Source organism: Colletotrichum fructicola, assembly GCF_000319635.2.
Source record: "Colletotrichum fructicola Nara gc5 chromosome Unknown KSG_Nara_v1_contig03, whole genome shotgun sequence".
Classification (NCBI taxonomy): domain Eukaryota; kingdom Fungi; phylum Ascomycota; class Sordariomycetes; order Glomerellales; family Glomerellaceae; genus Colletotrichum; species Colletotrichum fructicola.
In genome coordinates this window covers 1,374,627-1,402,566 of record NW_027094053.1, presented here as the reverse complement: position 1 = coordinate 1,402,566, position 27,940 = coordinate 1,374,627, and the positions used below count along the sequence as shown (strand labels likewise).

The window sequence follows — 27,940 nt, the reverse complement described above, 5'->3', positions numbered from 1 at the left end:
TCAGAGGACGACGATAGATAATGACAGAGGACGACGACAGAGGACGACGACAGAGGAAGATAACAGAGGACAACAATAGATGACGATAACAGATGACGACAACAGAGGACGACAATAGAGGACGACGGTAGAGGACGACGGCAGATGATGACGATGATAGACGACAACGATAGTAGTAATGATAGTAGTAATAATAGTAGTAATAATAGCAGTAATAAAAATAGTAAATTTAATGCAAACAATAGTAGTAAAGATAGGAAAAGTAGTTGCTGTAGCGTAGGAAAAATAGGGGGGCTATTCGGCTTGAACTGCGCGTTGGTGTTTGTGGACATTCGGTAGACTTGTCGCCCCACTTTTGCGCGCGAGGTTGATGACATGCAAACTTTGGTCCTCTTCCATCAGCAAATCCTCGATAGTCTAGTGGTGAGGATATCGGCTTGTCATTGTACTAAACGCCGGGGACCGGGGTTCAATTCCCCGTCGAGGAGTTTCTTTTGGTTTTTGTTGCTAATGCGTTCTCTATTCGATCTTCTCGCGCAAGTTTTTGCCTCTACTTTTTTATCAACGTCTCTTTTTCCATCGCTGCCCAGCACTAGATGCACCCTCACGGGTTTTCGACCGCCGCCAACCTGTACTTGTCCGAAAATATCGGCGCCCACATCCTCTCCATGAAGAATCCGATCTCAGGGTTGCTCGAGTTCGCCTTCTCAAACTCATCCAGCGCTTTCTGATAAACAACCCTCGGAAGCCTTTGAATCGTCTCCCGCCTCACGGCAAACGTGCCGCCGTGCATCGCCCGGATCGCAGGCGGGTGCCGGCTGCCGACCACCCTAGTCCAGAACTGCCCGGGCGTGTACGGCGCCAGCGCCAGCGTCTTCTTCTGGCTCTGCGTGATCCAGAGCGCCTGCTTGGAACTGTTCCAGTCGATCTTGGTCCAGTCCGCGACGTCATGAAACAAAGTCGGGTTGAAGGGCGTGACGTCGTCGGCGGGGACCTGCAGCGCCTTCTCGATCATCTGGTCCGGGGTCGTGGCGGCGGGCGCGAGCAGGTCGAACGGGTCCGCCTGGGTGAAGACCATGACGTCGTCGAGGGTGTCGTAGTTTGTGGCGATGTGGAAGAGGTGCGTATGGCCTTCGCGGCCGATGTTGGGGAGCGGGACGTAGGAGCGGAAGGAGGAGTGCTGGATTGTGTCGTTTTCCTGCGGGACGTTGCCTTTGGCGTAGATTGTGGTGAGGTTGGAATGCGGCGCCCAGGGGTCGAGGGGTTCTTTGAAGCGGGCGACAACGATGCCGAGTTTCCCTGGCGCGGCCGCGGCGAGGGTCGCGAGGAGGAGGGTGAGAGTCAGGGCGACCATCGTGAACGACGTTTGGTAATGTTGGGGTTGAAGTTGGGTTGAGTTGGGAAAAGGAGGTGAGGGGCGAGGGAGTTGGGGTGGGCATCAATGTGATGAACTCCGTGAACTTTAATCTGTTGTAGTTGTTGCAAGGGGGTTTGAAAGAGTTCATCCCACCGGTAAACCTTCACCGGCGGTAATGTTACGATTCGAAGCTTGAGCCATGTAACAATCTCGGTCAACCAGGTCTGTTAGATCGCAAGCCGAGGACTTCGGATATAACAATCATTGGCTATCAATACTTGAAGATTCCACGCCAGTAGGCACATTGTGATTAGGAACAATCCGGTATGCGCTGGCATGACGAACAGAAGAGCGTATAATTCCGTTGCAAATGTTAGAGTTAATTATGGACGAACCGATCCCTTTTCAAAATTGACGCCGGCAATTGAAAAGACAGAAAAAGGGGAAAAGGGTATACATTGTGCAGAATGTGAGACTAGATAGCATATTTTCAAGATGAAAATAAGTGTCGTCCGCAACGCAGATCATCGTCTATAACCCTGATTCTTTTTGAATAGCTATGCTGTTCAATGGCGACGTGATAGGCAGCCACTACTTGTGCGAGTACACACATAGAACTGGGACATTTCTTCAAGAGGCATATGGTAGATATGAAACGGTCCCTGGCCGAATCATTCCTTCAACTAATAAGGAAGCAAACTTTCATTGCGCCTTGAGATAAACACCAATGTCGGCACATTCCTCAGCTTCCTCCAATGATATCGAATCTTTCCCCTTGTTCACTTCATCCATTCGCTTATTCCAGTAATCCCCGAAGACACGAAAGGACTGCGTCCTGTCACTCAGCCTTGGCTTGAATTCAACCATGAGATCTTCCAAAGTCTCCGCCAAATATCGGTCCTCATCTCGTATTTCTTCGGCCTCCGTATAATCCATGAGTTTGATACGCGGCTCTAGTGTGTCAATGTCATGAAAGTCTAAGTCGTGTGTACAACAAGTATGACGCATTTCCAGACGATCGAAGGTACAAACTCGGACGAATCCGGCCCTAACATCATCTTGCTCCTCGGAAATTATGCCAAGCATCATGCCTAAGTCCTCGGATTGGTTGCTAACTTGAGGTTGGTAGCGACCGTCGGAGAACATTCGAAGACGATCACGGAGTAGTCTAGACCACGCCTTCGCAAGCAAGGAGATTGAGTCGCAGCCCTCCGGCGCACAGTAGCATTGACATGGATCTCGACATGATTCTAAAAATATCTTCCGCAACAGACAAAGATACTGACGCCGAATTTGAGAGTACTGGTTGTCGTCACTTTTCGACATGCACGCCGTTCCATACCCCAGCATGCTCGCAACACGATGTATTGCGCGGAATTGAAGTGGTCCTGGAAGGGGGCTTCCTGATCGTGAAAGTAAACCAGCTGGAATAATCGCGAGGAAGTTCGCTTGTTTTTGGCGAAACCAACTAAAAATTCTTAAAAAGTCTGCAAGATCGTTGTAGTTCTGCATCATGAGAGGTGTACATCCATTCCAACTTGAATCAGTGTTATGGAAGCCAGCCTGGAACATGGCCTCTGCTAAGATATAGGTCATAAAGGGCGAATGGTAAACGGACCCAGGCCTAACCTTTACGAAATCTGCCGGAACCCAGGCGGTGCAAGACTTCAATGACTCGCCAACTTCGAATGCGGTCTCTTTCAAGAATGACATGTTCCTCAGGTCGAAACGAGCCACTTCTGATTCGGGGAGGTGTTCAAGGGCATATTGCAGCATCTTTGTTCTGCGGTCTACAAGAGCCGCTACCAGAACCTTGCAAACTTCCTTATCATGGAGCTTGTAATGCCCATAGGAGGCCTCGTCATAAGTTGTATAGGTCGACATGTCCTCAAGATCAGCTGTCGCGTTCTTTTCCAGCAACATGGCCACGGACTCGGCTTGGGGCCAATAAATGGCGCATTGCAGCGGCGTATAACCCGTTGAGTCTGTCGCATCAATAATTGAGGCGCACGCATCATTTGCCAATTCGAACAGTATTTTCAAGCCTTTAGGCCAGTACACAGAGACATGTAACGGCGTTTGTTCATGGTGCCCCTTTTCAGAAACATGATCGACTGACTGGCAAAGTAGCCGGCGAACATCGACCTCTGACCTTCGAATTAAAGCCGATGATAATGGTCCGTAATCGAATCCTTCTAGTACATTAGCAAGAAGTTTTCAGTTGGCCAGGAAAAGATGCCGTGTACACACCATGAAGGGCGTCTCCAAGATGAGGTAAGAGGGCTGACAGGGCCCACGAGGCCCATGGAAGTGGATAGATTTCCAGTTTCTCTGAATAAATGGCGCGTTGAAGTATCAATTCTCGAGCGATGAAGCTGTATGGCTGAATGTGATCAAGGTAGCCATCCGTTCTCTTCGGTATGCTCAAATCTGATCCATTGAGCTCGTGATAATACAAGAACCACCGTAGCGGGGTACTTTTGAGAAGTCAGCTAGTAATCTTTTTATCATATCTCTTACTTACCCGTAACGGCCATCTCCATTAATGGGAACACCCATCGACACCAAAGCTGCTAACAGCTGGACAAAGAGGTGATGCGTGTTATCAGGCCATTTTTTCGACGAAAACACAGCGCAAGCTCGCTGGTGTCTGGTCAACAGAGCCTGTTCAAATCGATATCATATGTAACTTACGTGGATAATGTTTTCGTCTGTCCTCGTTATGTCCGTTGGCCAGGCTTTGTGATCCATGAACAATTGACGCAAGCCTCTGGTAATAATCGACAATTTCGCTTCCACCTCATCTTCTGTCATTTGACGATTAAATTCATCCAAGGAGTTTATGAGCTTGAATGCAGGGCTATTGTCATGAATAGCTGTCACAGTTAAATTGGACTGCACCTGGAGATCTTCCAGGAAAAACCGAGAATAGCGGACGCTGACTTTCCAACGAAGAAGAGTGCTGAAAATCCTGATCTCGCCAGATATCGTTCGTCTTCTCTTGTTAAGAAAGGCAGCAGGGCACACTTCTTTGTGTTCTAGTATTTCGGGGCTTCGATAACCAGGTTGACATTTAGGGGCGTGTTTGCATGTGCAAACAAAATTCGAAAGCAATGGCGTATTTCTTTCTTCAAGCTGCTGATATCTCTGGGGGTACGGTTCCGTAGCAATATCAACACTAGATGAGGGGCTTTCGGTGGACTGTCGGCCGGGATCAAATAAATTGCCACTGGTGTTCAAATCTTGCCGATCGTCTATAGGAATCGTTTTCCCTTCTCCTTGGACATGAAACTGGGTGGTCTGTGGTGCTTTGTTGGAGCGTGCTAAAACCAGTTCTTCCAGTCGGCTCAATCTATCGTCTATGCTCTTGTCTATCTGGGGTAGCAAAAGGGATATTTGGTCTGTTGTTCTTTGCCCCTGTAAGACGATAGCAGAAGATATTTTGGCAGCCTCAGAGACTGTGGTATGAAGAACTTCCGTCGTGCGATCACTATGGATTGTTAGGATGACGCCATCCCTATTCTATGGGGAGACTTACTAGTTTAGCAAAAGCAAGCAGCTAGAGAGAGCATTTTGAAATTCGAGCATCTGGGATTTGAGACCATCGAACTTGTGTTTATGAAACGGAAACTGTAGTTGTCGTACAAATGCCTTGCCCTGCTTTCTGTATCCAGAAACAGCTTTCGGACGAGCATACTTGGTGTTGAGCGCTGCGAAGTCCTGCAGACACATGTTGCATGTGGCATGACAATCCTCGAAAGTCGTTGCTAGAGATTGATCGACCTGGAAGTTTCCCTTCATACGGCCTTCGATCAACCGTAGGAAATCCTCCAAACTTTTGGCATGTTGACTGAGGGCGAGGATGTCACTGTCTCTGCTTTGATAATCTCGACAGTACGCGTTCAGGCCTTTGCAAACCTCGATACCCAAGGATATGAGGCCAGCTACGCCGGTAGCTGCCGAGAAGGGATCCATGGTCCATTTATGGGTTACGATGACTAAATCCGCCGTATGCTATATCTCGTATTCGATGACTGCGATTGGCGAGTGGAGGACGCGATCAACGCCGTCTTCTTCGGACGAGCAGTGACGCCAGCCAGAAGAAGTCGGCCTTTGGAGTGTGAAGCATAGACGAGAAGAAACATGGGAGTGGGATGTCCGTGAGGGGTAAATTTTGGGCGACGCCATTATGCATATCAGCCGAGAGAATCGCCTCGCCGTCATTGCCTGCCGCAACCTGCGCACAGTCTGCGCACAGCCTGCTTGAAAAGCCCACATGATTATCTGCGTGAAGAGTCTGGAGGACAATTGCAATTGGCTGCTTTCCTGTTCACAGTGACAACACACTCCCAAAAGGTCGCAAGTATCAGGCCAATGGCAGAACAGCTTGACAATCCCCGGTTAAGCATGTATCTCACTAGCCCAGCCCCTGGAAGCCCACGAGCCTTGAAAACACGCGACTCGATTGTGTGCTTTTATTTTCGGTTAGAAGACTTTGCGGAAAGTTTGACAGACAGTTGGAAGAACAACTTGGGCCACCGTTGACATGAAGGAGGGCGAAGTCTCTACGACAACGTGAATCTGAACCCTCAAACCATCCCCACAGCGATCCACGCAACGCTCGACAACATGATTGCCGCAAGCGTCGTCACCCACCATGTCCACAGCGACAAAAAATCATCAAAGCGCCGATGGTTTAGTGGTAAAATTCTCCGTTGCCATCAAGCAGCGTCGGGGAGCCGGGGGTTCGATTCCCCCTCGGCGCAATTTTTGCTGCGATTAACATAGACGAGTGCTGTGAAAGTCTCTATCGCTGCCCTTTTTGTCATTTAGTCGAGCTCTTAGAAAGACAGTACTCATGCTTATTTAAACTTACAGACGTTAAGATTTTTCTGCTTTTAAACATCATCGTTATAATATTTGTCGCGCAGCCTGTCTAATCCTGGATCTATAGATATAAATGCCTTTCAAATTAAGGCACATATGTGTAAGGTATCACAGTTTAAATCAAATGTGATACCGTACAGACACAAAAAGAGATCGTGGCATTTGCATCGACCATGGGCTTAGGTTGTTTCACATATAGACGCGTGTTTGCTGCAACCTCGTCAGACGTACCAGCCGATTCACGTGTGACAAGTCCGACTCGCAGCTTGCTACTACCATAGCAAGCTTCCCGAGACTGATTACTTATTTATCCGCCTACCAGCGAGAACAGCTCGGACTCAGACCAGACCGCCATTGTCTCCCAGAATACCTAGTACAAAAACTCACCTCGACCATACTTCCCGATTTTGGTCCCATCGAAAATTGCTGCAAAGATGGACCCCTTATCAGTTATCGCAAGCATCGCTGGCGTCCCTCAGGCGGGAGCATCACTCTCAAAAATGATATACGAAATAATATCCACAGTTCGTGGAGCACCAAAGGAGATTGCAGACATTGCCGGGGGCATTACTGATCTCTCTGTCATACTCAGCGAACTCAAACGCGTCTTGAAAGACGGTCTGTCATTATTCCGACGAAAGTTGATTGGACGTATTCGATCCGCTATGAGACGGATCGATACGATTCATGGCGAGATTGAGAGGCTGATGGATATCAATGGGGGCGTGGGCCGATTGAAATGGGTGTTCAGACGATCGATGAGCGTAGAATTGCTTCACCAGATTGAAGCTCACAAGAACGCCATCAACATGATCCTCCACACGATGACGCTTGCAGTCCAGATCAAGTTGACAATTAGGTACGGATCTTCTACATTCATTCGCAGAGGAGAAAAAGAAAATCTCATTGCTAACAACCCGGCGCAGCTCGAAACGGAGCAGTACTGACGATACTGGTGTGACCGAGAGAGCTTTGAAAATCCAACAGACAGAGAATGTGGTACAAGCATCCTACCAGTCATTAAGAGAACTTAAGGAAACAGAGTTGGTGACTTCACGGTCAGGACCAGATGTCGCCGATGACGAAGGAGCCAACGAAGACTATGGACAAGATCAACTAATGCTGTGGAGAGACGCCACGCGAGACACGGCGGGTTGGCTTTATGCCGTCGTTTTCTCTGCTTACGCAGAATGTCGCGCGGAGGGAGAATATGAGCATGAGCATGGTGCCGTCAAGGAAGAAGATGATGAAGCATGTCCGTCATCTTCCTACACAGGCCATGGATGGGTCGGCGATTTATCTTTGAGGGTGACGCAAAAGCCGATAGACCCGCGAAGGGTTGTCGATGAGTTACTTGCTGAATGGACTGAGCTTTCTAACGACGAGATTCAGGGATCTATTGCGAAAGATCTCGGAGTACAAGAAGCCGAAAGTGGCAAACCGGAAGATGCAAGGGCACAAGAGCCCATTTCTCAACAGCAGAGAGCCAGGAATGCATATAAACATGCACAACAAACGCCGACTTATCATGAACATCGACACAAGAAAGGAGACGAGTTGATTGAATTCAAAGATGCTGTTGGAAGGAAATTCACCCTCCCGTATCACGAGGTGAGACGCTGGAGAGTAAGTAACCCACACTTTGCAGTGTTCGTGGGCTAAAATCAAACGATTAGGATATGGAATAAGTGGTAAAACAAGCCTTTCTTCACGTTGATGTTATAGGGCCACATGTTCAAGAAGGCCATTATGACCTGATAGGGTCAGATGGGCGGATAATTCTCCCAATGCTGTGGGATTCGGCGATCAGACCGGGGGAGGCTATTGAAATGAAAATGTGGCCCTGGACACATGGACAAAAGGCCCTGCATCTGCTTCTCGACAGCAAGCTCAAGATGTGGACCATAGCTTTCCGCGTCCAACGCGTCCTCCCTTGAAGACTCCACGGCGGCCTGTAATACCTCGACACGAAGTTTCAACTGGGGACATACCGATGACGTACACCGAAGACCCTTCTCGGCCATCTTCGGTACCGCCTCCTACGCGAAGTTCCCGTCATAAGGAGGAAGACCCGGATTCTCTGAGTTCTCTTTTACCAAACAACGATGGAATGCTTGCTGGTAAGCGTTGGGGCTCCCAGATTCCAGCCCCTCCATATCCCTTGCACATTTCTGCAGACCCTCAATCACTTCGAAGTCCAACATCGGCACCATCTCCATCAAAGCCTGGTGTACGGAGTGTGGAACGGAACCGCAAACGCACGTCGAAAAAAAAGAGAAGAGGACGCGACCTCATTGAGAGTTCGCAGAGCTCTTCCGCATCTGAGTCAAGCGATGACGAGGATAATCAGTCGAATGCGGAGACGGCCAGCCTCCCATCCACGACCCCAAAGGCCGAGAAGAAGAAAGAGAATATCGTGACGCGCTTTGGACTGTGGCTTAGCAAGTAGGGAATCTTTCATGAAATTTCGTCGAATAGTAGCGTGTGTGATCTTATCTGCGTTAGTCATCTATGCCTTGTGACGACGAGCGAAGCCAGCACTTTCAAGCTGAAATACATTATACGCAAAGAAAGTTCGATGCTATTGCAGCAAATAGATTTGCCCAAAAGCGAAGAGATCACAGGGGATTAAGCTTGTAATGAAACTCATGCCCCAATATCAAAATCAAATCATGGCCTGAATGAGCTTAAGAAAGTAGAGTCGCAACCTGAAAACATTGATAAACTCGCTGATGCTGTGATATATGGCCTTGTGCCGGCCGGCACCGGTGTCTCAGGCCGCATACATCGATGACCAGGACACTAGCATCACATACCAGAACCTGGATGCTGATCCCTTGGCCATGTCATGAAGCTTTGATATCCGGGCAAGTAATTCTAGCGAAGCGGACAGAGGAATAAATGCATTGGTCGGAATTACATTATATTACGGTTATCGGTTTTAATATCCTTGCTGTCACGCATGTTCACCCACTTAGCAAAAATCGCATCCCGAGTATGAGGACAGTCCAGCCCCGTCCTGGCACGGATAAGCAAGTCACAAGTCAAGGCCCTAGAGTCAGTTCTTCGAAAGATGCTGGATAGCGGCAGTAATCGCGATGACCCATCCTCCCGGGACGTTCAACCACACCAAACCCCTCGGACAGGCCTCGTCCCTACATCGGCATCCCACCCGTGCCACGCCGCCTCTCAGCCCGAAAACAAGCCACCACCACCACCCCGAATCACCGGCAAACGCCGTAGCAATTCTCGCTCAATCAGTAATTAAACCGCCAAAACCGCCCGCAGATCAATGCCCCCTTTGCCAGTTGAAGTAAAGGTCCAGCCCAAGCCGATCGATCTCCCAGGACGACGCACACACACAAGTCATTACTCACAAGTCACACGTCGCTAACTCAGCCCAGCTAGCAACGCCAAGCGCGACCCAGCCCGCCGCCGGTGGTTGCCGGCGGGCGAAACTCCCTCGGAAGCAGCCGATGTCTGGGTGCTAGGTGCTTGGCCACTCACTCCATAGTACGCAAAATTTCAGACGTTTCGCCGGCAGTCGAGAGTCAGGAATCAGGGGGAATGGACGTGCGATTTGCCCACGGAGATGGTTCCGTTAGATCCTGACTGGGTGAAGGGAGCTTTAGAGTTATGGATAGTTTTCAATTAGGATGGTCTCAGAGTGGTTGGAGGAATCAGGAATTTCCGCGGGCTTTGGGAGAGAAAGTTTGACATTCACCTCATATCAATCAGCGCACGATCGTTTTTTGCAGTGAAGGTATCTGTCAGAGCCTGGATGAACCCTCGTGAGTGACCCATGTCACATGTGCACAGACAGATAGACGAAGAGGAGGGAAAAAAGACGATTTGGCCGAGGTCTAGATGTCAAAAGATAAGATAGAGAATCAGAGACGAGTGAGAAAAAAAGGGATCAATATGGACGGGGATAACCCTCTAAAAAAAGTGGTGCGAAGGAAAAGGCTCGATCCCCGAAATGACAGAACAACGCTGAACATCTCGGTACCAAACATGTGCGCCAACTCGCGAGTCGCGATTTCGCCCATGTTGCCTTGCTTGCATCTCGTCATCCCGGGCGCATCTCACGCCAGCTGCTATTTTTCATTTTTATTTTGGCTCGTGCTGTGACACCCCTGCCATGCGAGGCGGTCGCGAATCAGCGCAATTCAATGCGTAACAGGAACTGGTCGTCGAGCGTGGGGAGCGCGTGGGAGAGAAGAGACAAAGAGGAAGGAGGACAATTGTTAGCATTTCAACGTCAATGTTGGAAGCGCACGTCGACTTGAGAGGCAACACCGAGCCCCGGCTGTGCCCGGGATTTCCGGTCGGCAGGCTGGGAATTGATCAGTTTCCATTGTTTTGTTTCCTAGCACTGGAGGTGGTGTCTAGACTCTGCTCAACTCCGTCAACATGGACCCCTCAGTGGAGAGAGAGAAAGGCGCGCGCCGGGGCTGAACCCCTCCATCAGCATTTTTTTGGCAGCGATGCCCTGCAAAGGGGCCCAGTTTCGCGCTCCAACTTGAGCCGACGGCACTCCCGTTCCCCGCCTTGGCGACCGAATTGGCGGAAAAGACAGCATTGAGTCGGGATAGTTGACTTTTCCGACAATACCGCCGTCATGAGCTTCTGATGATGTTGTCAAGAAGCCTTGACGAGAACTGTTACTCGCAAAATATGGCGCTGAAAGACCGAGAAACCGAAAGCGACCTGACATCCCAAAGCCAAGAGCCAGGCGAAGGAAAGCCAAGGAACATAAGCAGCTGAACGTGGTACCGTTCAGTCGTGGCATCAACTGAAAACCCACCACCCTTCCACTGCATCTGCATGTTGCTGGTTGCTGCATGCATACGGCCCAGGGACCGTCCGGAGTAGCCCATACGAATAGACGAAATAGACGAGAGGAAATGCTTGGGTAGAGTGGGAATCCCCTTATCGCGCCGCGGACAGGGCAATCGGAAATGTTCCCCTCACCTCCGTGTCCGGGCCTGAAGGTGTGCAGATCAGCCTGATCAGGGCACTCGGTTCGGTTGGTTGGTTTCTTATCGCGTCAGATTCGGTTTGGCGTTGCTCATCCTCCCCACATCATCCTCGGTCTTTCAATCTCACTTCATCGCCAAAACCTGTCGGCATCACCATTTGGTCCTTCATGTCGGGGGAATATCGTCTTTTCCAAAATTTGGTCGTTTCATCTCTCTCCGCTCATCTCATCCCTTCCCCCTCTCTCGTATCGTGGTATCGCGTCATCTTCCTCCTTCGCTGATCGATGCTATTGTACAATGTCATTCCAGAAATGCGTGTGCTCGCTGCTGTGTTGGAATCGGAAAACCCCAGACGCCGGCCATGATACGCATTCATGACGTTATGCCCTGACCCAAATACTCCAAACATTTCCAATCCCTTCTCGCCCGCTTCTTGAGGTATCATTGATCCCATCCTGACAACCCGGGTAATCGCCTGCGCCTGTCGAAGTGGCGGTTGCTTTTTTTGCGGCCGTCGCATCGTAGCATCTCTTGTCGTATTAATAAAATGAAAATATAAAAATAAAATAAAATGCCACTTGTCCGTGACTCGTCGGGGGTATATGTGTCGCTCGTTTTATCGCCTTCGAAATGGGAAAATAATAGTTGCATGGTAGACGCCATTAGATGAGCGAGAACTTGGAGGGGGCCATGTGCCCCAAGGCTGCTGCCAAGGCGGAATGCGAATCGGGAGCGTGCTCCGTGTAATGCATGTCCTCCTCGAAATACGGCAATACTTTGATGCCGCAATGTTGCTGAAAAAATTGCACACCAACGTCATATCGGTCTCTGCATCGTCTGTCCCATGGATCAACCTTCAACGGACTATGAAAGCAGAATGTGTTGTGCTCCGCGCCGCGAACCGGGAAGACGAGGCCGGCGTCCTTCATCGTGTTCCACAGATCCAATGCCTCTAGTCGAGTCGTATCGCCGTTAGGCCACGCTGCTTGCAACAACTGCACCACAGCGTATCGAAGAGACAGGTCTTCCGCGCTACCCTGTCCGTATCGTCCAGCTATTTGCCGACGCATCGGTTGAAGCTCGGCGAGAAGCTTTTCGAGTCTTTCGGGGTTGGCGTGGTTGTAAAAGATGGCAAGGTCGATCCATGTGCGGGCCACGTAGGGGTGGCGTCTGCCATAGATAGCTTCGAGTTCTTCGGCAATGGTTGGGATACAACCCCAAATGAGTTCGGAAAGCGTGATCGGGCCGTGCTTCTGCTGGACTTCGTAAAGAGTTGAGAACGTCTGTCGGAGGGGATGAGATCGCTCAAAGTTGGTCGTCGAATAGGCCGCGAGGTACTTGCAAAGTGCAGTCATCATGCCGGCGTCACGGTGCACCATACCAAGGAGTAACTCCTTGATACCCTGTGGCGACAGTTGCTTGAGGTCCATCTCTAAGCGCTTGAATGCCCTCATCAGCAAGTGTCCGCCGGCATCGTGCTCGCCCATCTCGAATTTCTTGTTCGCGTCAGTAAACATGTCGCTCGATCCGGCGCCCCAAAGCATGATCGACGTCCATCCAATCTGCCGATCCGTCTCGACCTCGAACTGGCGACAGTGCAAGAAGGCCTTCCTCATGTTCGCAACAACTGTCTCCTGCGCTCTGACTAGATCTGGTGACTGCAGATAACCCGGAGCGGGCGGCGGTGTCGGGGTACGACATCGCACGTACGACGGAAGTTGAGCAGGCGTTTCGAAATCGACAAGATCGTACTCCGTCACTCCCTTGCGCTTGAGATACGTGCCCAGGTTGACCACTCTGCCGTTGCGTACGAATTCGGATACCTTGCCCTCGGCGTCGCGCTGAAATTTCATCGATAAAAGTCTTTTGACCTCGTCCTCGGTGTTGTTCTTGACAAATCCCCATTGCGAAAACCGTGTCTTGTACATCTTGGGCCTGTGATTGTGAGCATGGGTTTCAACATATAGAAGCCGACTGACGTACGTTGCCTGGAAGCCATACTGGTCAGCCATGATTTGCATGACTTCCTTCAGAGGCCGTCTTTCTTCCAAGTACAGTTGTTTGATGGTTAGTTTAAATGATTCCCATGCCTCGGCAGGCACCTGCTCGCGAGATGGTCGACTACCGGCGCCCGTCGAAGGCTTCGGTGTAGGCGCGACACTGGGGGCAACACTGGGTGCGACGCTTGGTTGTCGAGCTTGGCCCTGCACGACGTTAGAAAATAAGCTTTTGGCTGCCGTGTTGGCACATACCCGGAACGACGTGGGAGGTGGAGGGCCGAATGGTGTCTGCATTCCACTCGGGGTCGGGGGCACAAAGCTCGGGGCGGGCGTGGGTGCTGGGCTGAAGCTTGATGTCGCCGGGCTGAACGGTGTGGGTGCCGGGCTGAATGGGCCTGGACTGAAAGGTTGAGGGGGCGGACTGAAGGCATTCAGAGCATTCGGAGGAGGGCTGAATGTATTTTGCGGTGGACTAAAGGCATTTTGTGTTGAATTAAAATTGCTCTGTTGTGAGCCGAACGGATTTAACGAGTCAAAGTCGCTTGACTGTGAGGTAAATGTATTTGACGATGAAGTCAGGTTGTTCTGCTGTGAGCTGAATGCGTTCGCTGTTGAAGTCAGGTTGTTCTGCCGTGAGCTGAAAACGACTGGCTGAGGTTGAGCGGGTGGTTGAGGGGCAGGTTGAGACTGAGGTTGCGACTGCAAATGCAGCTGCTGTTGATGTTGAATTTGCTGTCGAGGTTGAGGTTGTAGTTGAGGTTGCGCGGCGGAGTTGGAAGGACCTGGACGATTGTTCCCATCACCGAATTGTTGGTCTGGCGTGAATAATGGAATGTTAGACGGTGCGCGACCCAACACAGGCTTGGTACTTCGTGGCACTGGTGGACGAAATGACTCCGGGGCACGAAAATAATTGGGCGTTGCTGGGCTGTTGACGACAGGACTTGTGATTCTACTCATGCCAGAAGAACTCATGTTTGTTGAGCTATGCATGCTGCCGTTCATGCTGCCAAAATGTGCCGATGAAGGGCTCGTGACTGTCGGGCTTGCCACAGAACCCATCGGACTCACGACCTTGCTACTGCTAGGCGGTGCGGCGCGAATCCCCTCAAAACGAGCGATTAAGTTCGAGACACCAGGCCCGGCCGGGCTAAGTTCGTCAAGCTCCATGCCATCGTTCTGCTGTTCCTGCTGTTCCTGCTGAGGTGCGTGGCTCATCGAGGAGCCCATGTTGAAGCGCGTCTGCTGCGCGCCCGGTGAAGTCCATTCCATGGTCGACGAGAAATCCCTCTGTGACTGTTGCTGATGCTGTTGCTGCGGAGGCGGACATGTCGAAGAAGAGCCGGCCATGCCTTGCGGCATGCCAAACCTTGGCCATTGTTGGCCAGAGGTATTGAGAGTGAGGCCGTGTTGACTGCCCCCATATCCTGAACCTGAGGGAGCACCGCGGGGCCTGTCCCCAGAATGATTGAACATCTCGGCCGCGTCCCGTCCTCCGATGGAGCAGAGGACCGGACTGCGGGCTGATGAGTTCAAGACTCGGACGAGTCAAAGCTCCTCGGTAGGACAGGTGCCTCGTGTCGTCGAATGCGATTCATCCAAGAAGCCCAGCGCGTTGCCTGTGGCAAGGCAAGCATCAATTGCCGTGCGGTTGGAGGGGGTGCCACTGGACCTTCAAATGAAAGACGAGAGCGTGGGAGGAGACCAAACAAAAGTGCCCATGATCGTCGCCACATAAAAGAGAAGGTCTCTCTGGGTCTCTAGCTGCCAAGTTAAAAATAGAGCGGCAGAAGAGAAAGCGTCATGGTCCAGTGTGGTAACCGATGGGTTCGAAAAGATTAAAGAGTGAGTGAAGGGCCTGAGACGGTTGGACTGGCGCTGGTCGGGAAAGGTCAGGCTCTGGCTGCTCTGGCTTGACACGTCGGATTAGGACAAGGACAGGAACAAAACCACTGGAAGAAAGGCGGCAGGACCTGGGCTGGGCTGGACTGGACGGGTCAAAACAGGCGGCGGACGGCAGGCAAAGTTGTCTCTCCTGCGGTCTGCGTCCACGGAGGAAGAGAGATATGGGGATCAGGGAGCCGTCAGTAGCTCGATATGCGAAAAGGCAGACAGCAGCAAGCACACCAGGTCGTTTTGGTAGGGCTCTTCTCCGACACTCAACGAAGACCACTTTCCGCCGTTGCGCTGGTATTGGTCGGCGGTCGCCAAATTCCCCCGTGTGGTGAAAGCTGCAGGCAAAAGTTCCTTCGCGTAATTTCCTCAACAAGGAAAGCGAGCGTGGCACATGGGTAGAACAAGCCCGTATCCCGTCCCCTCGGGGCTCTTTCCAGTGATAAGAGGGCCTCTCCAGCAACAGAGCAGCAGCTGGGTCCGTGGAGCTGCGCAAAGGGGGGGAAAGAAGCGTTACATGGCCAATGAAGTTCTGGTAGTCTAGCCGTCCGGGCGTCTTCTAAACGAATGGGGAACCATTCACGACCACTCTTGTTGCTTCGGAACGGGCGCTGGCTGGCAATTTGACCGAGAGGAGCAAGAGGAGATTGGGGGGACCTGAGCAGTTCGGATGGGGGGAAGGGTTGGGTTGGGCGTGGTGAGTGGGAGGGACGGATTGCTATCGAAGACATGGACATGGCTTCTGGCGAAGCTGGGGCAGCAGGTCGGTTGGTTCATCCTGTGGTTGGTTCAGTGGGTAAGAATCTCATCGCGGCGGACACACTCCCTCGTTGTTCATCGCCGTTCCAGCGCGCCCTACTGCGTCCAGCCTCTTTCTCCAGGGCCTGCACCGAGAAGTCCAGGAGACCCCCGGGATTTCGTCCCATGTTTGTCCAATGGGCGGCGGGAAGCATGTCGACATTCTGTGGTAGGGCTGTGGGAATGTGGTTGAAGCGCACAACAACCAGCAGCAATTCCAATTTCCAGGGTGGCCAGGAGGCGGGGAATTGTGACAATGGTGTCACCACTGTTCTGGATTAAGAAGGTGTGAAAGTGACCTGGCCGGCCTAAAAGGCGCCAACGACCGAGTCCTGACTCAGACCACCAATCATCGTGCTTGTTTCCGAGTGTCCTATCGGCCTGGCCCTCCCCCTTTTCGGAAAGGCCGCGGTGAGAGTCGCAGGCTGTCGCCAACTCGCTGTGGCCCTGGGTCGCGACCGGGCAGTCTTCCGATGTCCCTCGGTCCACGTCGCCCTCAGGTCAAAGGCTTCATCGTCCGCCATCGCGGATGCCCTCGTTGTTCCGCCATGGTTAGCCAAGCAACCAACGCCAGCTTGGCCAGCTGTGTGTGAGGCAAAGAGCAAAGCTGGGGAGAGCTGTGCCGCGGGCGGAAGACTAACGCCGTAGAAGCATGGTGCATGTTCCAACGGCCTTCCACCAACCCGTGCTGGTGCCATCCGATAAGCCACTCGTTGAGCACGGCCAATGGCCGTGATGCTGTCAGAGACACGTCCGAATGAACGCCGCTTGAGGCTAACCCGTTGGGTGGGTTGAAAGTTGCGATCGCGGATGTGCCATTCAGCCACTTCCAATAGGCGACGGCGAAGCTGGCCAAGCAAGGCGGCTTGGGGGCGAGCTCCCGCGGACTGGCCGCAAGACAAAGGGGATCTCTGTCTAAGGATGCGTCTAAGGACGCCACGATTCAGACCCAAAATGCCAGCCACCACGCGGAATTGCCCTTGTATTGGGTGGGCTTGCGGGGGCACTGTCCAAATGCTTTCGGCCGGTTGTACCACTGTCCGTGCTGTTCTGTTCAGGCCGAGGTGTGGCCAAATGCTGACTTCAAGCAACCAGATAGCCTGCTTCAAGGCTCTCTTCCCCTCTCATCGAGGCAGAATGTCACGAGCGTTTCGAAGTCTCAGCCTCTGTAGGCCCTCGAAGCCCACAGGAAACAGCGGTATGTCTGCGCTCTGCAACATTTCAGCGTGCAGCTGAATACTCGCGGGAATACCACCTCAAAGCTGGACGCAGGATGCCGACATATCCCAATGCAGCTAAGTGCCGGGTGTCGACCGTACTTCTCGAATTTTCGACCCCAATATCCGTCTGGCCAAGGAAATCCTTGCGGGGCGTCTCACGAGCACGATAACCGGCGACGGGCTCCTTGTCAACCTAAAATGAATTGAGCTGACATGAGTCCCTCTGTCAGAGTGTTCCAACGACCGATTGTTTCGTACCGCTTCGGAGGCCGGGGTAATGAAGAGCGTGAAGCCGGCGGGCAGTACAAAAATGCCCGGTCGAATGAGATAGCAGTCAGTACGACGATTAATCTCCATTTCAGCGTGGGTCTCTGTACCGACCAGACCCCGAGTGATCCACGGGCAGAACCGCGATGCCGTCGGTTCGTCCCCAGCTGTCTCCAGCAAGCATGCAATTTCGATTGAGTAACACACCTCAAGCACGACTTCACGAGCATGAAGACGTGCTCACGTTGCGCTCCAGAAGCGATCGGCCCTGGAGATGTCGTCCCCGGATCCATTATTCAGGGCACGCGAGCCGAGTGGCTCTGGGCGCCTGTGATCGCCTGGAGAATACCCACTTCTCGGATGTTGATGGGTGTCTTCCGTGGAACGTAGACGTCTTCGCCAGCAGCCAATGCGATATATTACGCCAGCGTAAGGTTATGTCCCAGATTACCGATGACGTCCGCGATGTCAATTTGGAGATGCATGTTGGGGTTGTGGTGTGGCAGCCACAACCCGAGAAGAGACATCCGGTTATCTTTGCGGAGGCATCGAATCAGCTCAGAGTCCACGAAAGGTTTGAGCTGGAAGCTTGCTGTGCCATGATAAGTCGAATCATGGTCGACTGCGATGCCGATTCCCCTTCCAAATACGTGGACTGAAGTGGCCCAGATGATAACGCCAGAGTTCCACCTTGTTTCCTTTGGGAAGGTAGGTAGGGTACTTTGGTCGAGTCCCCGTCATTGCCAAAGACCTATGCTAGCCGTTGCGACGGGGGTAATCACATATTCACCGAAGATGCCGGTGACATTGGCGCCGTGAGGAGGGAGTTTTCCCGCAACAGTTGAAAGGGCCGTCCTATCAATACTGACTGGTTTCGGTGAGGCTCGTGCCTACCAAGCCCGGTGGGCCAACAGCGTTATCTGACTGAGCACCACACTCGGTGACTGTGTTGCTACCTTAGCCGCGTTCCTCGGGCGGTATCCAAACGGTCGTCCACGACGGGTATGCACGGATAGATGTCACTGGACTGCCGATCCTAGCCTTTCCCCGGCCGCGAGCCATCCGGGGCGTTGGCTCGTTGTCCATGTCACCCAGCATGTCGGCGGGAGGCATGACGCTTGGGTCCGTTAGGTAATGGAGGCATCCAAGGAGCATTTGCTTGGGCCTGGTGGATGATTAAAGGTTAGCCTCTGTCACCGAGTAATGCTCAGGTCCGCGATAAAGGGCGAGACAGACAAACCAGCAAGATTGAGCTCGCGTCCTTTTCTTCTCGTGTATGTCATGAATTTCGAACGGATTTGGGCACATGCGTCTCGTCGAGAATGACTACTCCCAACTGAATCGCTCTGTCGTCAGATCATGCGCAGGGTGCGTGCTAGAGGTCTCCAGGCGACACATCAGTTCATGGACGGAGATTGTCGTTGATCGCTCCCTTTCCAGAGAGAATCACGGTCTAAACCAGGCACAGAGCCCGTACGCCTTTGCCATGTCGAGACACTTGAGCCAATGCGTAGGAGACATCCGATGACGACCGTTGCTTCAGGCGCGGGGGTCCGTTTTCCTGCAGTCAATTAGGGGGTGTCCTCGGAGGCTGCCTTGAAGCCTGACGCGTCCGCGGCACTTTTGACACTCGCACTCTTAGCGAGGTATGTCAGATCTTAACGCACATTGATAGATGATGCCAGGGTCAGCAGGCGCCCGGCTGACGTCCAGAAGCAATCGCAGTAGGAAGCGGCAATATAAGAACTCAGGCGGTGGTGTAGTGTGCTTCTGTCTTGAGTCCCGTTGATACGTGGTATGTGGTGTTGGACATCTTGGATCTCTTCGCGTTGAGTTGTTGTCAGCATCAAGGAAGGTCGTGATGCGGACGAGGGAGCGTTCGAGTTGGAAGCCACCGGTTCCTTCCAGAGGCTACTCCGACGCGGTGTGAGGAAGGCTCGACCCACAGCCGCCTTCCCCGGTCAGTGGTTCCCTCAACCTCGTTCTTTCCAAAGCCCTTGCTTCAAAGCCACAGAGGCAACTACCCACCCTTAGGCATCCACCTCATCCCTTCCCGCAAAGGCAGTAACCTGCTACATTAAGTCCCGGCAATCTCGCATCCAGACACATGCACCAAACCTACCTATATGTAAATGGAAACAGAAGCCTCACAATGACCATTGTCATCGTCTCCGGGGTCTCCTGGCTTGTGTTTGTTTCTTGACTTTCGCAAAGTTCAATTCGTGGACCAAGTAGTTGTTCCATACACGTGCAAAAGCCCCTATTCGGCAGGCTCTGTCCTGTGGGAGTCGATGGACCTCCAACATCTTCAAATTCGAGTCTCATTAAACTCTGCAAAACGTCTCATCATTGTTTCTAAAGATCTTAACATAACTATTGTTGGCCTGTAATACTTGACTTGCTCCGAGATCTCTGTGCTGCCGTCATCGCGCCTATCGATCGCAACAGCGAGTCAGGGTTTGTTCTGCCACTGACGGCCGAAGTCCCGAAAGACAGCTACCTCGTTCAATACCATCATTATTTGTATCGATAGGTAGCTACCCCTATTGTCCATCGATACTATTCATTCGATTCCCTTGTGTTCCTCTGCCCAGCCCGACAGACTTGCTAGATACCAGTCATTCTGGATGGGTTTGAACTTTCACTTCATCTAACTACGAAGAAGCCAAGATACCATTCTTCTCGATGGCAGCTGACCACTGGAGAACCTTTGTAGATATTGCCATAGCTACCGTCATCGCACTCGAAGTTTCATGTTGAATAGGCTGCGGTTCAAGAATTGGTCTTCTCTTTCATCTGGTCATTTTCTTCTGACTTTGATGAGCTCCATATCAAATTAGTTCTGATCCCCAGTTTCTACTACGTGTGGTTTGAGGTGTCCTCGATGGTGATGAGGGAAGACAAGTCTATGCATGACCAAAATCATTCATCGTTTCAGCGAGGTATAATGGAAACGATCATACCTAGACATCATGAGCGAACGACTGGGACCCATGCGGCTGCTGAAAAGCGCATTGAAGCTTGCAGGTGAGCCCCTCTGACTGTGTAGCAGTCTTTGACTGGGCAACGACACAAAGCTAGAAGCACCTAGCTTGTTATCTGAAAGCCTGGCAACCGCAGGCTCTGAATGTCTCATCTGTATCATCTGGAATAGAACTCCTTACGAGAGGACGAGGGAACACATTATGTTTACTATTGAGTATGCACTCAGGCACTCGTTATATCCTCGTCAGATTACATCCAGACGCCTGTCTAATAGTAGTGATGATTTCTAAATTGAAGTTGAAATTGTTGGAAATTTGCCATCCTTATCGTCGTTCCTGTTGTTAAGGTCATGTTGGAATCAGATTTTCTCTCTCCGGGAAATGATGTACACTTTTCGTTCATGCCGAGAGTTGCAGCCGCAGACATGGAACGTTGAATTCTGTGATATCAGCCTCTCATCCAGAGGTATTGTGATCAGCAACTTGTCTTGCATCTTGATTCACTGTCACTCATCATCATCCTCTAATTATTCACATGTACCACAAGGGAAGAAAGACGTTCGTTCCCCTACGCCATCACCTGGATGCATATGGCGAGCATTGCGTTGAAATCAGTGACTACTAACAAACTATCTCCCGATAGACAGCTAATCTGAACCCAGTTACACAAGATGAGGGATATTTGGGGTGCTTAACCCATAACGTTGGAACGAATATTTATCCTCATAAACAGTTTCCAGCACGCTTCTGCGGTCGTGAGATATGATTGGCCACCTTCAAAACGACTTTTACCCGTTCGGTTGCATATGTAACGAGGAAATCAGGTTTAGGGTGGAATTCATATGATCATATTCGCTTTCTTACATCGGTAATCGCGGACATTGGTGCAGAGAAGAGCCAAAGTCGACACGGTAGAGTTCAGCAATCGACGTCTAGCTAGGAGTTGATGACAAGCACTGCTCAGTGCTGATGGTCGGTGTTTCTGGTGTATTGGGCGTAGTTGTTGCTCATAATACCGGAGCCTTTTGCACCTTCTATGTGTCTGTTATTCAAACAAGTAATCAACCAGACAGCTTGAAGCTTACCCCTTCAATCTTAAGCATATTCGTAGGATCATTTAGTAGCTCGATTTGCCTTTGTGTGAGAAAGCTTTGACAGCTTGTTGTATACTACGGGAATTGTTAATATGTTTTCATGCATGATAACTATGATTCTTTTCTCAGTCTCCTATTTGAAACTTAAATTACTTCGTGATCTTTCACTGGTATTATGAAATCGCCTTACAAGCAGTGATTTTGGACACTGAGCATAGTACCATGATGGGAAATCCAGCGTCGGTCAGACGGCTTTGAGTTTCTGACCTTCGGAGCGTACATGTCAAGTCCTTGTTGTTGAACATGAGCCAAGTTGGATGATTCACAGATGAAGTAAGCCTGGAGAAACAAGCCTAGGTAGGAGCCCTGTACCACGAGAGGGGCAGTGCAACACCAAGAGCTTATTGAATCAATCTTGTCTCATTACTGTCAGAGGTCCTAGGTGACAACTCTGAAGGATAAATCGGGCCATGCCACGGCATCAAAAGAGGATGACAGCGTTGCAGAGAGCTCAAAATTGGATGCTGACGGCGACGCTAAGCCGCACCGCGAGCGCCGATCGGGGTATCGTCCAGTGAGAGACCGGGCCGCAGCAGGCACCAGCTTTAACAGACGAGTGATATTGCATGTCAAAAGCTCAACGCCACATGTTTGTGCTCCTACATTGGCACATTGGTGATGGCAGGTGTGGCTGTGCGGCCAACGCCACGTAAGGCAGTGCGCGTTAGCAGCAACAAATGCTCCGGTTGGACATGACGGAAGCTGAGCCGGCGAACGGCATCTCTCCAGGCTCAACGGAGCCGAAGAAGTCAATGGCGACGGATTCCGGGAGCGAGGACCCCTGTCAAGATCGCCGGCGAGGCTCTCTGCTCCGGGCACTAAGGAGCATCTGGAAGCACTCTGATTGGGTGCATATCTGGTTTTGGCCCCACCCTGGCCCGTGATCCCATGCATCACGTGGGGGTGACGTAAACGTGGCCCCAAAGACCGGAAAGTGCTGTGCAGTCTGCAGGTGAGAGACAGAAACAGGCAGTGGCTGCTCCTTCCGGTAATTGTGGTGGGCGGCGCTGACCTCGATGCGACGCGGACCCCAACGGCGCCAACGACGTGCAGCAGCAGCAACAAGTGGAGGAGGAGGGGCATCACTTACCCACGCCTTGCTTTGGTATCCAGCATCAACCACACGCGGGTCCCGTCTGCACAGCATAAGGAAGCCGGATACCTCGCCTCATATACGCGGACTCTACCCGAGGACATGGCCGCAACCCCTGAATCCAAATTCAAACTCACATTGCGACCCTGAGACCCTTCTTTAACTTCAGTCGTCTCCTTTTCGCGACGAACCTAAAAAAAAAGGAGCCGACATCCCCGTTGCCGGTTGTCGTCGACCACCTCTCGCCGCTTGCATCATCACTCGCATTCCCCTCCTTTCGCTGCCGCCACGCTTGTGTACGCATTTCCGCCGAGGACCGACTGCACCTATCTACCTGGCCGTGTTCCATCGCATCCCACGATTCCGGCCGGGCGCCAGCAAGCTTCACAACTTTAAGCCTTCCGACTCGCGACCGGTCTGAGCTCCGTCAATAGCTCCAATCTACCCCGACCAAGCCGGACACGATGGCCTCAACAGCGACCGCGCCCAACGGCGCTACGCACGACCAGGTACTGCGACCGAGGCCCAGGAAGCCGCAACACTCCCAGCTCACGAGGACCATCAGCAACACCTCTGTTGGCGAGCTCAATGGGATGACTCCTCTGTCCGAGACGGGCCAGACGAGCGGCAATACGAGGTATGCCCATCCCAGCTTCAATTTTGCCGATAATCCCACAGCTAACACCATCGTCGCAGTGGCCGCTCGACACCCGTTCCCGCCGATGCTCTCCCCTCCGTCAAGTCCATGTCCTCCGCCCGAAAGCAAGCTCGCGCCGAACAACGCCGCCGAATCTTCCCCACGATCGAATTCGCCAGCCGCGTCTCCCACTTCGACCCGAACTCTGATTACCGCGATTTCCATGGGTTCTTCAACCTATTTTGGATCGGTCTTGCCATCATGGCCATCACCACCATGCTGCGCAACATCAAGGATACAGGATACCCCATGCGCGTCCAGATCTGGACCTTGTTCACCATCAAGATCTGGCATCTGGCCATTGCCGATTTCCTCATGGTGGCCACCACCTTGGTGTCTTTGCCCCTTCACCGTGTGTGGCGCGCTGCCCCCGCCAACAGCGCATTCACCTGGAAGAACGGCGGCATGGCAGTCCAGAGCATATACCAGGTTGTCTGGCTGGTGTTCTGGATCGCTGTGCCTTTTGTTCTTGACTGGACATGGACTGCGCAAGTGTTCCTGCTGTTGCACACCATGGTTCTGCTCATGAAGACGCACAGCTGGGCTTTCTACAACGGCCACTTGTGCGAGACGGAGAAACGTCTGTACGATCTCGACAACCCCTCGACAGCCTCCAAGGACCCGGTCTACCTATACCCGACCCCCGATAACCCGATGGGCACTGTTAGCAGCCCGAAGAGCCGCAACCCGGAGGCCACTTCGGACTCTGAGTCCACCTCCGATGAAATCGATCAGCTTCGCGAGGACCTCGCCCAGGAGCTTACTTCCCCGCTGGGCAACAATGCCTATCCTCGCAACCTGACCTGGTCCAACTACTTCGACTACCTCCTCTGCCCTACTCTGTGCTACGAGCTCGAGTACCCTCGTACGGCGCGCATCGACTGGCAGAACCTCATCTCCAAGATTGTCGCCGTCTTTGGCTGCATCTCCTTGCTGACGGTCATTTCGGAAGAGTTCATCCTCCCAATTTTGACCGACGCCTCCGTGCGCCTCAACGCGACTCCCGCTCCGCCCGTCTCCGAGGCTCTCCTCATCCTTGCCGAGAGCATCTCCTGGCTTCTTTTCCCTTTCATGCTGACCTTCCTACTGGTCTTCCTGGTCATCTTTGAGTACGCACTCGGTGCTTTTGCAGAGCTCACCCACTTTGCCGACCGCCACTTCTACTCGGACTGGTGGAACTCGACCGACTGGATGGAATTCTCTCGCGAGTGGAACATTCCTGTCTACAGCTTCCTCCGTCGTCACGTCTACAGCGCCAGTCGACCGCATATTGGTCGCTTCCCCGCCACTGTCATCACCTTCCTCATCTCCGCCATCGGGCATGAGATCGTCATGGCGTGTATCACAAAAAAGATTCGTGGCTATGGATTCGTTTGCCAGATGTTGCAGCTACCCATCGTAGTGCTGCAGCGCACCAAGTGGGTCCGTGGGAAGAAGACTCTCAACAACGTTTGCTTTTGGTGTTCCATGGTCATGGGACTGAGCATGGTACGTTTTGCCTATCACATTTCAAGTCAGCACACTAACTAGCATCGCTCTAGATTTGCGCCCTCTACGTCTTGGTCTAAGTGCCACTGCATTGTATAGCATCACATGTCTGCCGCCAACTTTGCTTCATTTGGTCAAGGTCTGGCTCTTTTTTGGGGGTCGACCGGGCCGTGTACATATATCAACCCACTCTGTATCATTAGCACATCGATCGACGGGCGGCGATCCCGCGGCGGCTTTCATTTTCTGGCGTTTGTAGATAGATCTTTATACCCCCAATCTCAGGCCCTTTGGGGCAACTTTCACCGTCCTGCTGCTGGATTTCCGCTCATCTTGAAGAATACTGCAATAAGAACTCGCATTGGATGTTTTTGAGAGACGCTGAGAACCACCAATACTCTCGCAACCAGCCTCTCTTGTCTTGATGAACGGGCGAGATCCTACCCGTTCAGTCCAGTGTCCCATTCGTGGCGGTTGGTGGAGCAACAGTAGTGTTTAAGTTTGGCTAAGCTCACAATGCGTGCTGCCCACCACGCGATCTGGACCATTGCCCTCCACGGCGTGAAGAGCTGGCTGTGTTCAACATCGGCGAAAAGCTCCTGTGCAACCAAGATCTGCCTGTCGGGCTTCGTTGTTTTGCCGATTAAGCTAGGGATATGGATCACGGACAATGAGAGATCGCGTAGCGGTGCTTGTGGTCACAGGTTTGCCGCTTCAAGGCCTTCGATAAGACCCCACCCCAAGCAACAGAATCCCCCCACAACGGAGACACGTTAAAACGCAACTTTTCGATACGCGCGATATAGATGCACCCTACTTCTTATAAATTTTCACTACTATAATAATTAAAAAGAATTCTTTTAAAAATACTAAGGTATACTAAATACCTTTATATACCCTATTTAATCTTATTTCTACTATTATAGTAATATAAGGTAGTAAGCTTATTTTATACACTTTATAGTAATAAGGAGTATTATTTATAACTATTTATTAATACCTTACTAATATTATATTAATATAAGAAGTAAAAAAAAGCTAATAATACTTTCATATAAAATAAAAATTAGCTTTTATAATATAAGTATTTATATAAAGTTCCCTTAGCTTTATTTTTAGCTACTATTATATTTAACTTTTTATTAAATATATTATCTATAGTTATTAAAAGTTGTTAACACAGGTATAAGCGTATTCAGGGGCGTGGTATATACGCCTATATAGTATAGGGTTATAGATGGGCTTATGTTATGATGAAATGTAATAATCCTAAGCATTTATAGGCATTTAATCGTATCGAGAATAATAAAGGAATTGATGCATTGTGATTACTCTTATTGTTGTTGGCAGGTTGCATCCTCTAGTAGGGAAAAGTGAGGGGAAAGATAATCTGAAACGTAACCTACTAAACTGCTAATTACATAAGGTGCTTACGTAGCTATACGTATTACATAATCAATATTATAGTTATAAGTTGTAATAAATAGAGTATTTTATATAAGGTTTTATACCTTAAATGTTATTAGTTTATTTTATATAGAATATTAAAGTAAGTTAAGCGTTATTATTATTCTTATATTATTATTATTATTATAAAAGAATGTTATATGTTAACAAAAGTAATATTAAACTTTTTAAGAGGAAGTGAATAGAAAGATGTTTATATTATAATCTTATTATAAAGAATATAAGAGTTTAGAAGATTAATATATATTAAGAAGATATTAGTATTAATAATATAAAGAAGTTTTTTTAAGATTATAGCTCTCTTAGAAGTTAAGAAGATTCTTATAAGTTTTAAATAAAATATAAATAAAATAGAAATTACTGAAGAGATATAAAAAGATAATTTAATATTAAGATATTTTAATAAGTTTTTAATCTTTATCTTTAGTTTAAATTAATATACTTAGATAACTATAATATAAAGGTATTTAAAAGCTATAAGCTATAGTTAGGTTAAACTAATAGAAAAAGCACCTAAAAAGTAAGTATAATATTACTATACTACTTTTACTTACTTCTTTTCAATTCTTTATTTTTAACTTCTAGTAAATACTTATTAAGTCCTTACTATAAAAAGTTCTATACTTTAAACTTATAAACTTTTCTATCAATTTAGTTTCTACTAATTAAACTATCCTTAAACTTTCTAAACTAAATATCTAATCCTTTATAATTATCCCCTTTCTAAATATAATAATCCTTATTATAAGTTTAGATATTAAGACTAGCGTTTTATTAATATCCTTCTCTTTTATCTAAATAATATTTTATTAAACTTAATATTATTATCTCTATTATTTAGTATAATATTTACTTACTATATATTTACTAAAAAATAATAAAATTTATAAAACTATAGCTATAATAACTAAACTATAACTTATACCTCTTAGTAATATAAATATTTAGTAATATATTATTATATATCTTCTATTAAATATAACTAATAAAATTCTTATAAAATTAATTCTATTATCTTATTTATTTTTATATAACGTTACCTTAATCTCAATATATTATAATTGTTTTAAAGATTTTATAATAGGAAGATCCCTTTTTTAAAATAATAAGCTTCTTTTAAACTAAAAGATATTATTCTTATTAAGTTAATATTTCTAATATTCTCTAATATTTTAGTAAACTTTAGTTATAAGTTCTCTATAAAAGTAGTCTTTAGTTTATAATTCTCTAACTATTTATTTAAGATTTATATTTAATTATAATATATATATTATTTTATTTTAAATAAGTTTCTTTATTATAATATGTAGAATATACTACTTTAATATGATAGCTTTAGCTCTCCTTAAGTTCTTTAATATAGTTATTACTATCCTCTTATAAAATATTAGTATAATACTTATATAGTTATAGTTTTAAGTAAATAATAATATTAATATGTATATTTTGATATAATAAATTATTAACTTAAGCTTATATAAATTATCTTATTTAGTACTTAGTAAATACTAAATATAAATTTTTTAGCTTAATTAGTAAATATTATTTAAGTATATAATACTATTATTATTACTAATCTTTTTGAAATAAAATAAAAATAAAAAACTATAAAAGTGTTTAGAAACTATAAACTGTAGTTAAGTTAAACTAATA

General features: G+C 49.2%; 8 protein-coding genes across 8 annotated transcripts; 2 read left to right on the top strand and 6 right to left on the bottom strand.

Annotated features, from left to right (window-relative positions):
• Nucleotides 1-604: 604 nt before the first annotated feature.
• CGGC5_v005180 (uncharacterized protein) lies at nucleotides 605-1,354 on the bottom strand (the record flags this gene model as incomplete). The annotated part of the gene is made up of 1 exon (XM_032032972.1): nucleotides 605-1,354. The coding sequence occupies one exon, from the start codon at nucleotides 1,352-1,354 to the stop codon at nucleotides 605-607; it is 750 nt and encodes a 249-aa protein (XP_031893042.1).
• Nucleotides 1,355-3,396: 2,042 nt separating this feature from the next.
• CGGC5_v005179 (uncharacterized protein) lies at nucleotides 3,397-4,108 on the bottom strand (the record flags this gene model as incomplete). Its single annotated transcript, XM_032032961.1, has 5 exons — nucleotides 3,397-3,451; nucleotides 3,510-3,549; nucleotides 3,608-3,834; nucleotides 3,882-4,000; nucleotides 4,052-4,108. The coding sequence occupies 5 exons, from the start codon at nucleotides 4,106-4,108 to the stop codon at nucleotides 3,397-3,399; spliced, it is 498 nt and encodes a 165-aa protein (XP_031893039.1).
• Nucleotides 4,109-4,844: 736 nt separating this feature from the next.
• On the bottom strand, nucleotides 4,845-5,332 carry CGGC5_v005178 (uncharacterized protein; the record flags this gene model as incomplete). The annotated part of the gene is made up of 3 exons (XM_032032950.1): nucleotides 4,845-4,847; nucleotides 4,896-4,916; nucleotides 5,003-5,332. 3 exons carry the CDS (start codon nucleotides 5,330-5,332, stop codon nucleotides 4,845-4,847), a joined length of 354 nt encoding a protein of 117 aa, XP_031893040.1.
• Nucleotides 5,333-6,909: 1,577 nt separating this feature from the next.
• CGGC5_v005177 (uncharacterized protein) lies at nucleotides 6,910-7,932 on the top strand (the record flags this gene model as incomplete). The annotated part of the gene is made up of 3 exons (XM_066151408.1): nucleotides 6,910-7,103; nucleotides 7,171-7,870; nucleotides 7,921-7,932. 3 exons carry the CDS (start codon nucleotides 6,910-6,912, stop codon nucleotides 7,930-7,932), a joined length of 906 nt encoding a protein of 301 aa, XP_066008977.1.
• Nucleotides 7,933-11,888: 3,956 nt separating this feature from the next.
• On the bottom strand, nucleotides 11,889-13,520 carry CGGC5_v005176 (uncharacterized protein; the record flags this gene model as incomplete). The annotated part of the gene is made up of 3 exons (XM_032032928.2): nucleotides 11,889-13,161; nucleotides 13,210-13,430; nucleotides 13,479-13,520. The coding sequence occupies 3 exons, from the start codon at nucleotides 13,518-13,520 to the stop codon at nucleotides 11,889-11,891; spliced, it is 1,536 nt and encodes a 511-aa protein (XP_031893038.2).
• A 323-nt stretch (nucleotides 13,521-13,843) lies between these two features.
• CGGC5_v005175 (uncharacterized protein) lies at nucleotides 13,844-14,498 on the bottom strand (the record flags this gene model as incomplete). The annotated part of the gene is made up of 2 exons (XM_066151407.1): nucleotides 13,844-14,041; nucleotides 14,298-14,498. 2 exons carry the CDS (start codon nucleotides 14,496-14,498, stop codon nucleotides 13,844-13,846), a joined length of 399 nt encoding a protein of 132 aa, XP_066008976.1.
• A 3,863-nt stretch (nucleotides 14,499-18,361) lies between these two features.
• CGGC5_v005174 (uncharacterized protein) lies at nucleotides 18,362-18,687 on the bottom strand (the record flags this gene model as incomplete). The annotated part of the gene is made up of 2 exons (XM_066151406.1): nucleotides 18,362-18,569; nucleotides 18,641-18,687. 2 exons carry the CDS (start codon nucleotides 18,685-18,687, stop codon nucleotides 18,362-18,364), a joined length of 255 nt encoding a protein of 84 aa, XP_066008975.1.
• Nucleotides 18,688-23,099: 4,412 nt separating this feature from the next.
• are2 (putative sterol O-acyltransferase 2) lies at nucleotides 23,100-24,900 on the top strand (the record flags this gene model as incomplete). Its single annotated transcript, XM_032032904.1, has 3 exons — nucleotides 23,100-23,272; nucleotides 23,332-24,820; nucleotides 24,874-24,900. 3 exons carry the CDS (start codon nucleotides 23,100-23,102, stop codon nucleotides 24,898-24,900), a joined length of 1,689 nt encoding a protein of 562 aa, XP_031893036.1.
• Between the last annotated feature and the right edge of the window lie 3,040 nt (nucleotides 24,901-27,940).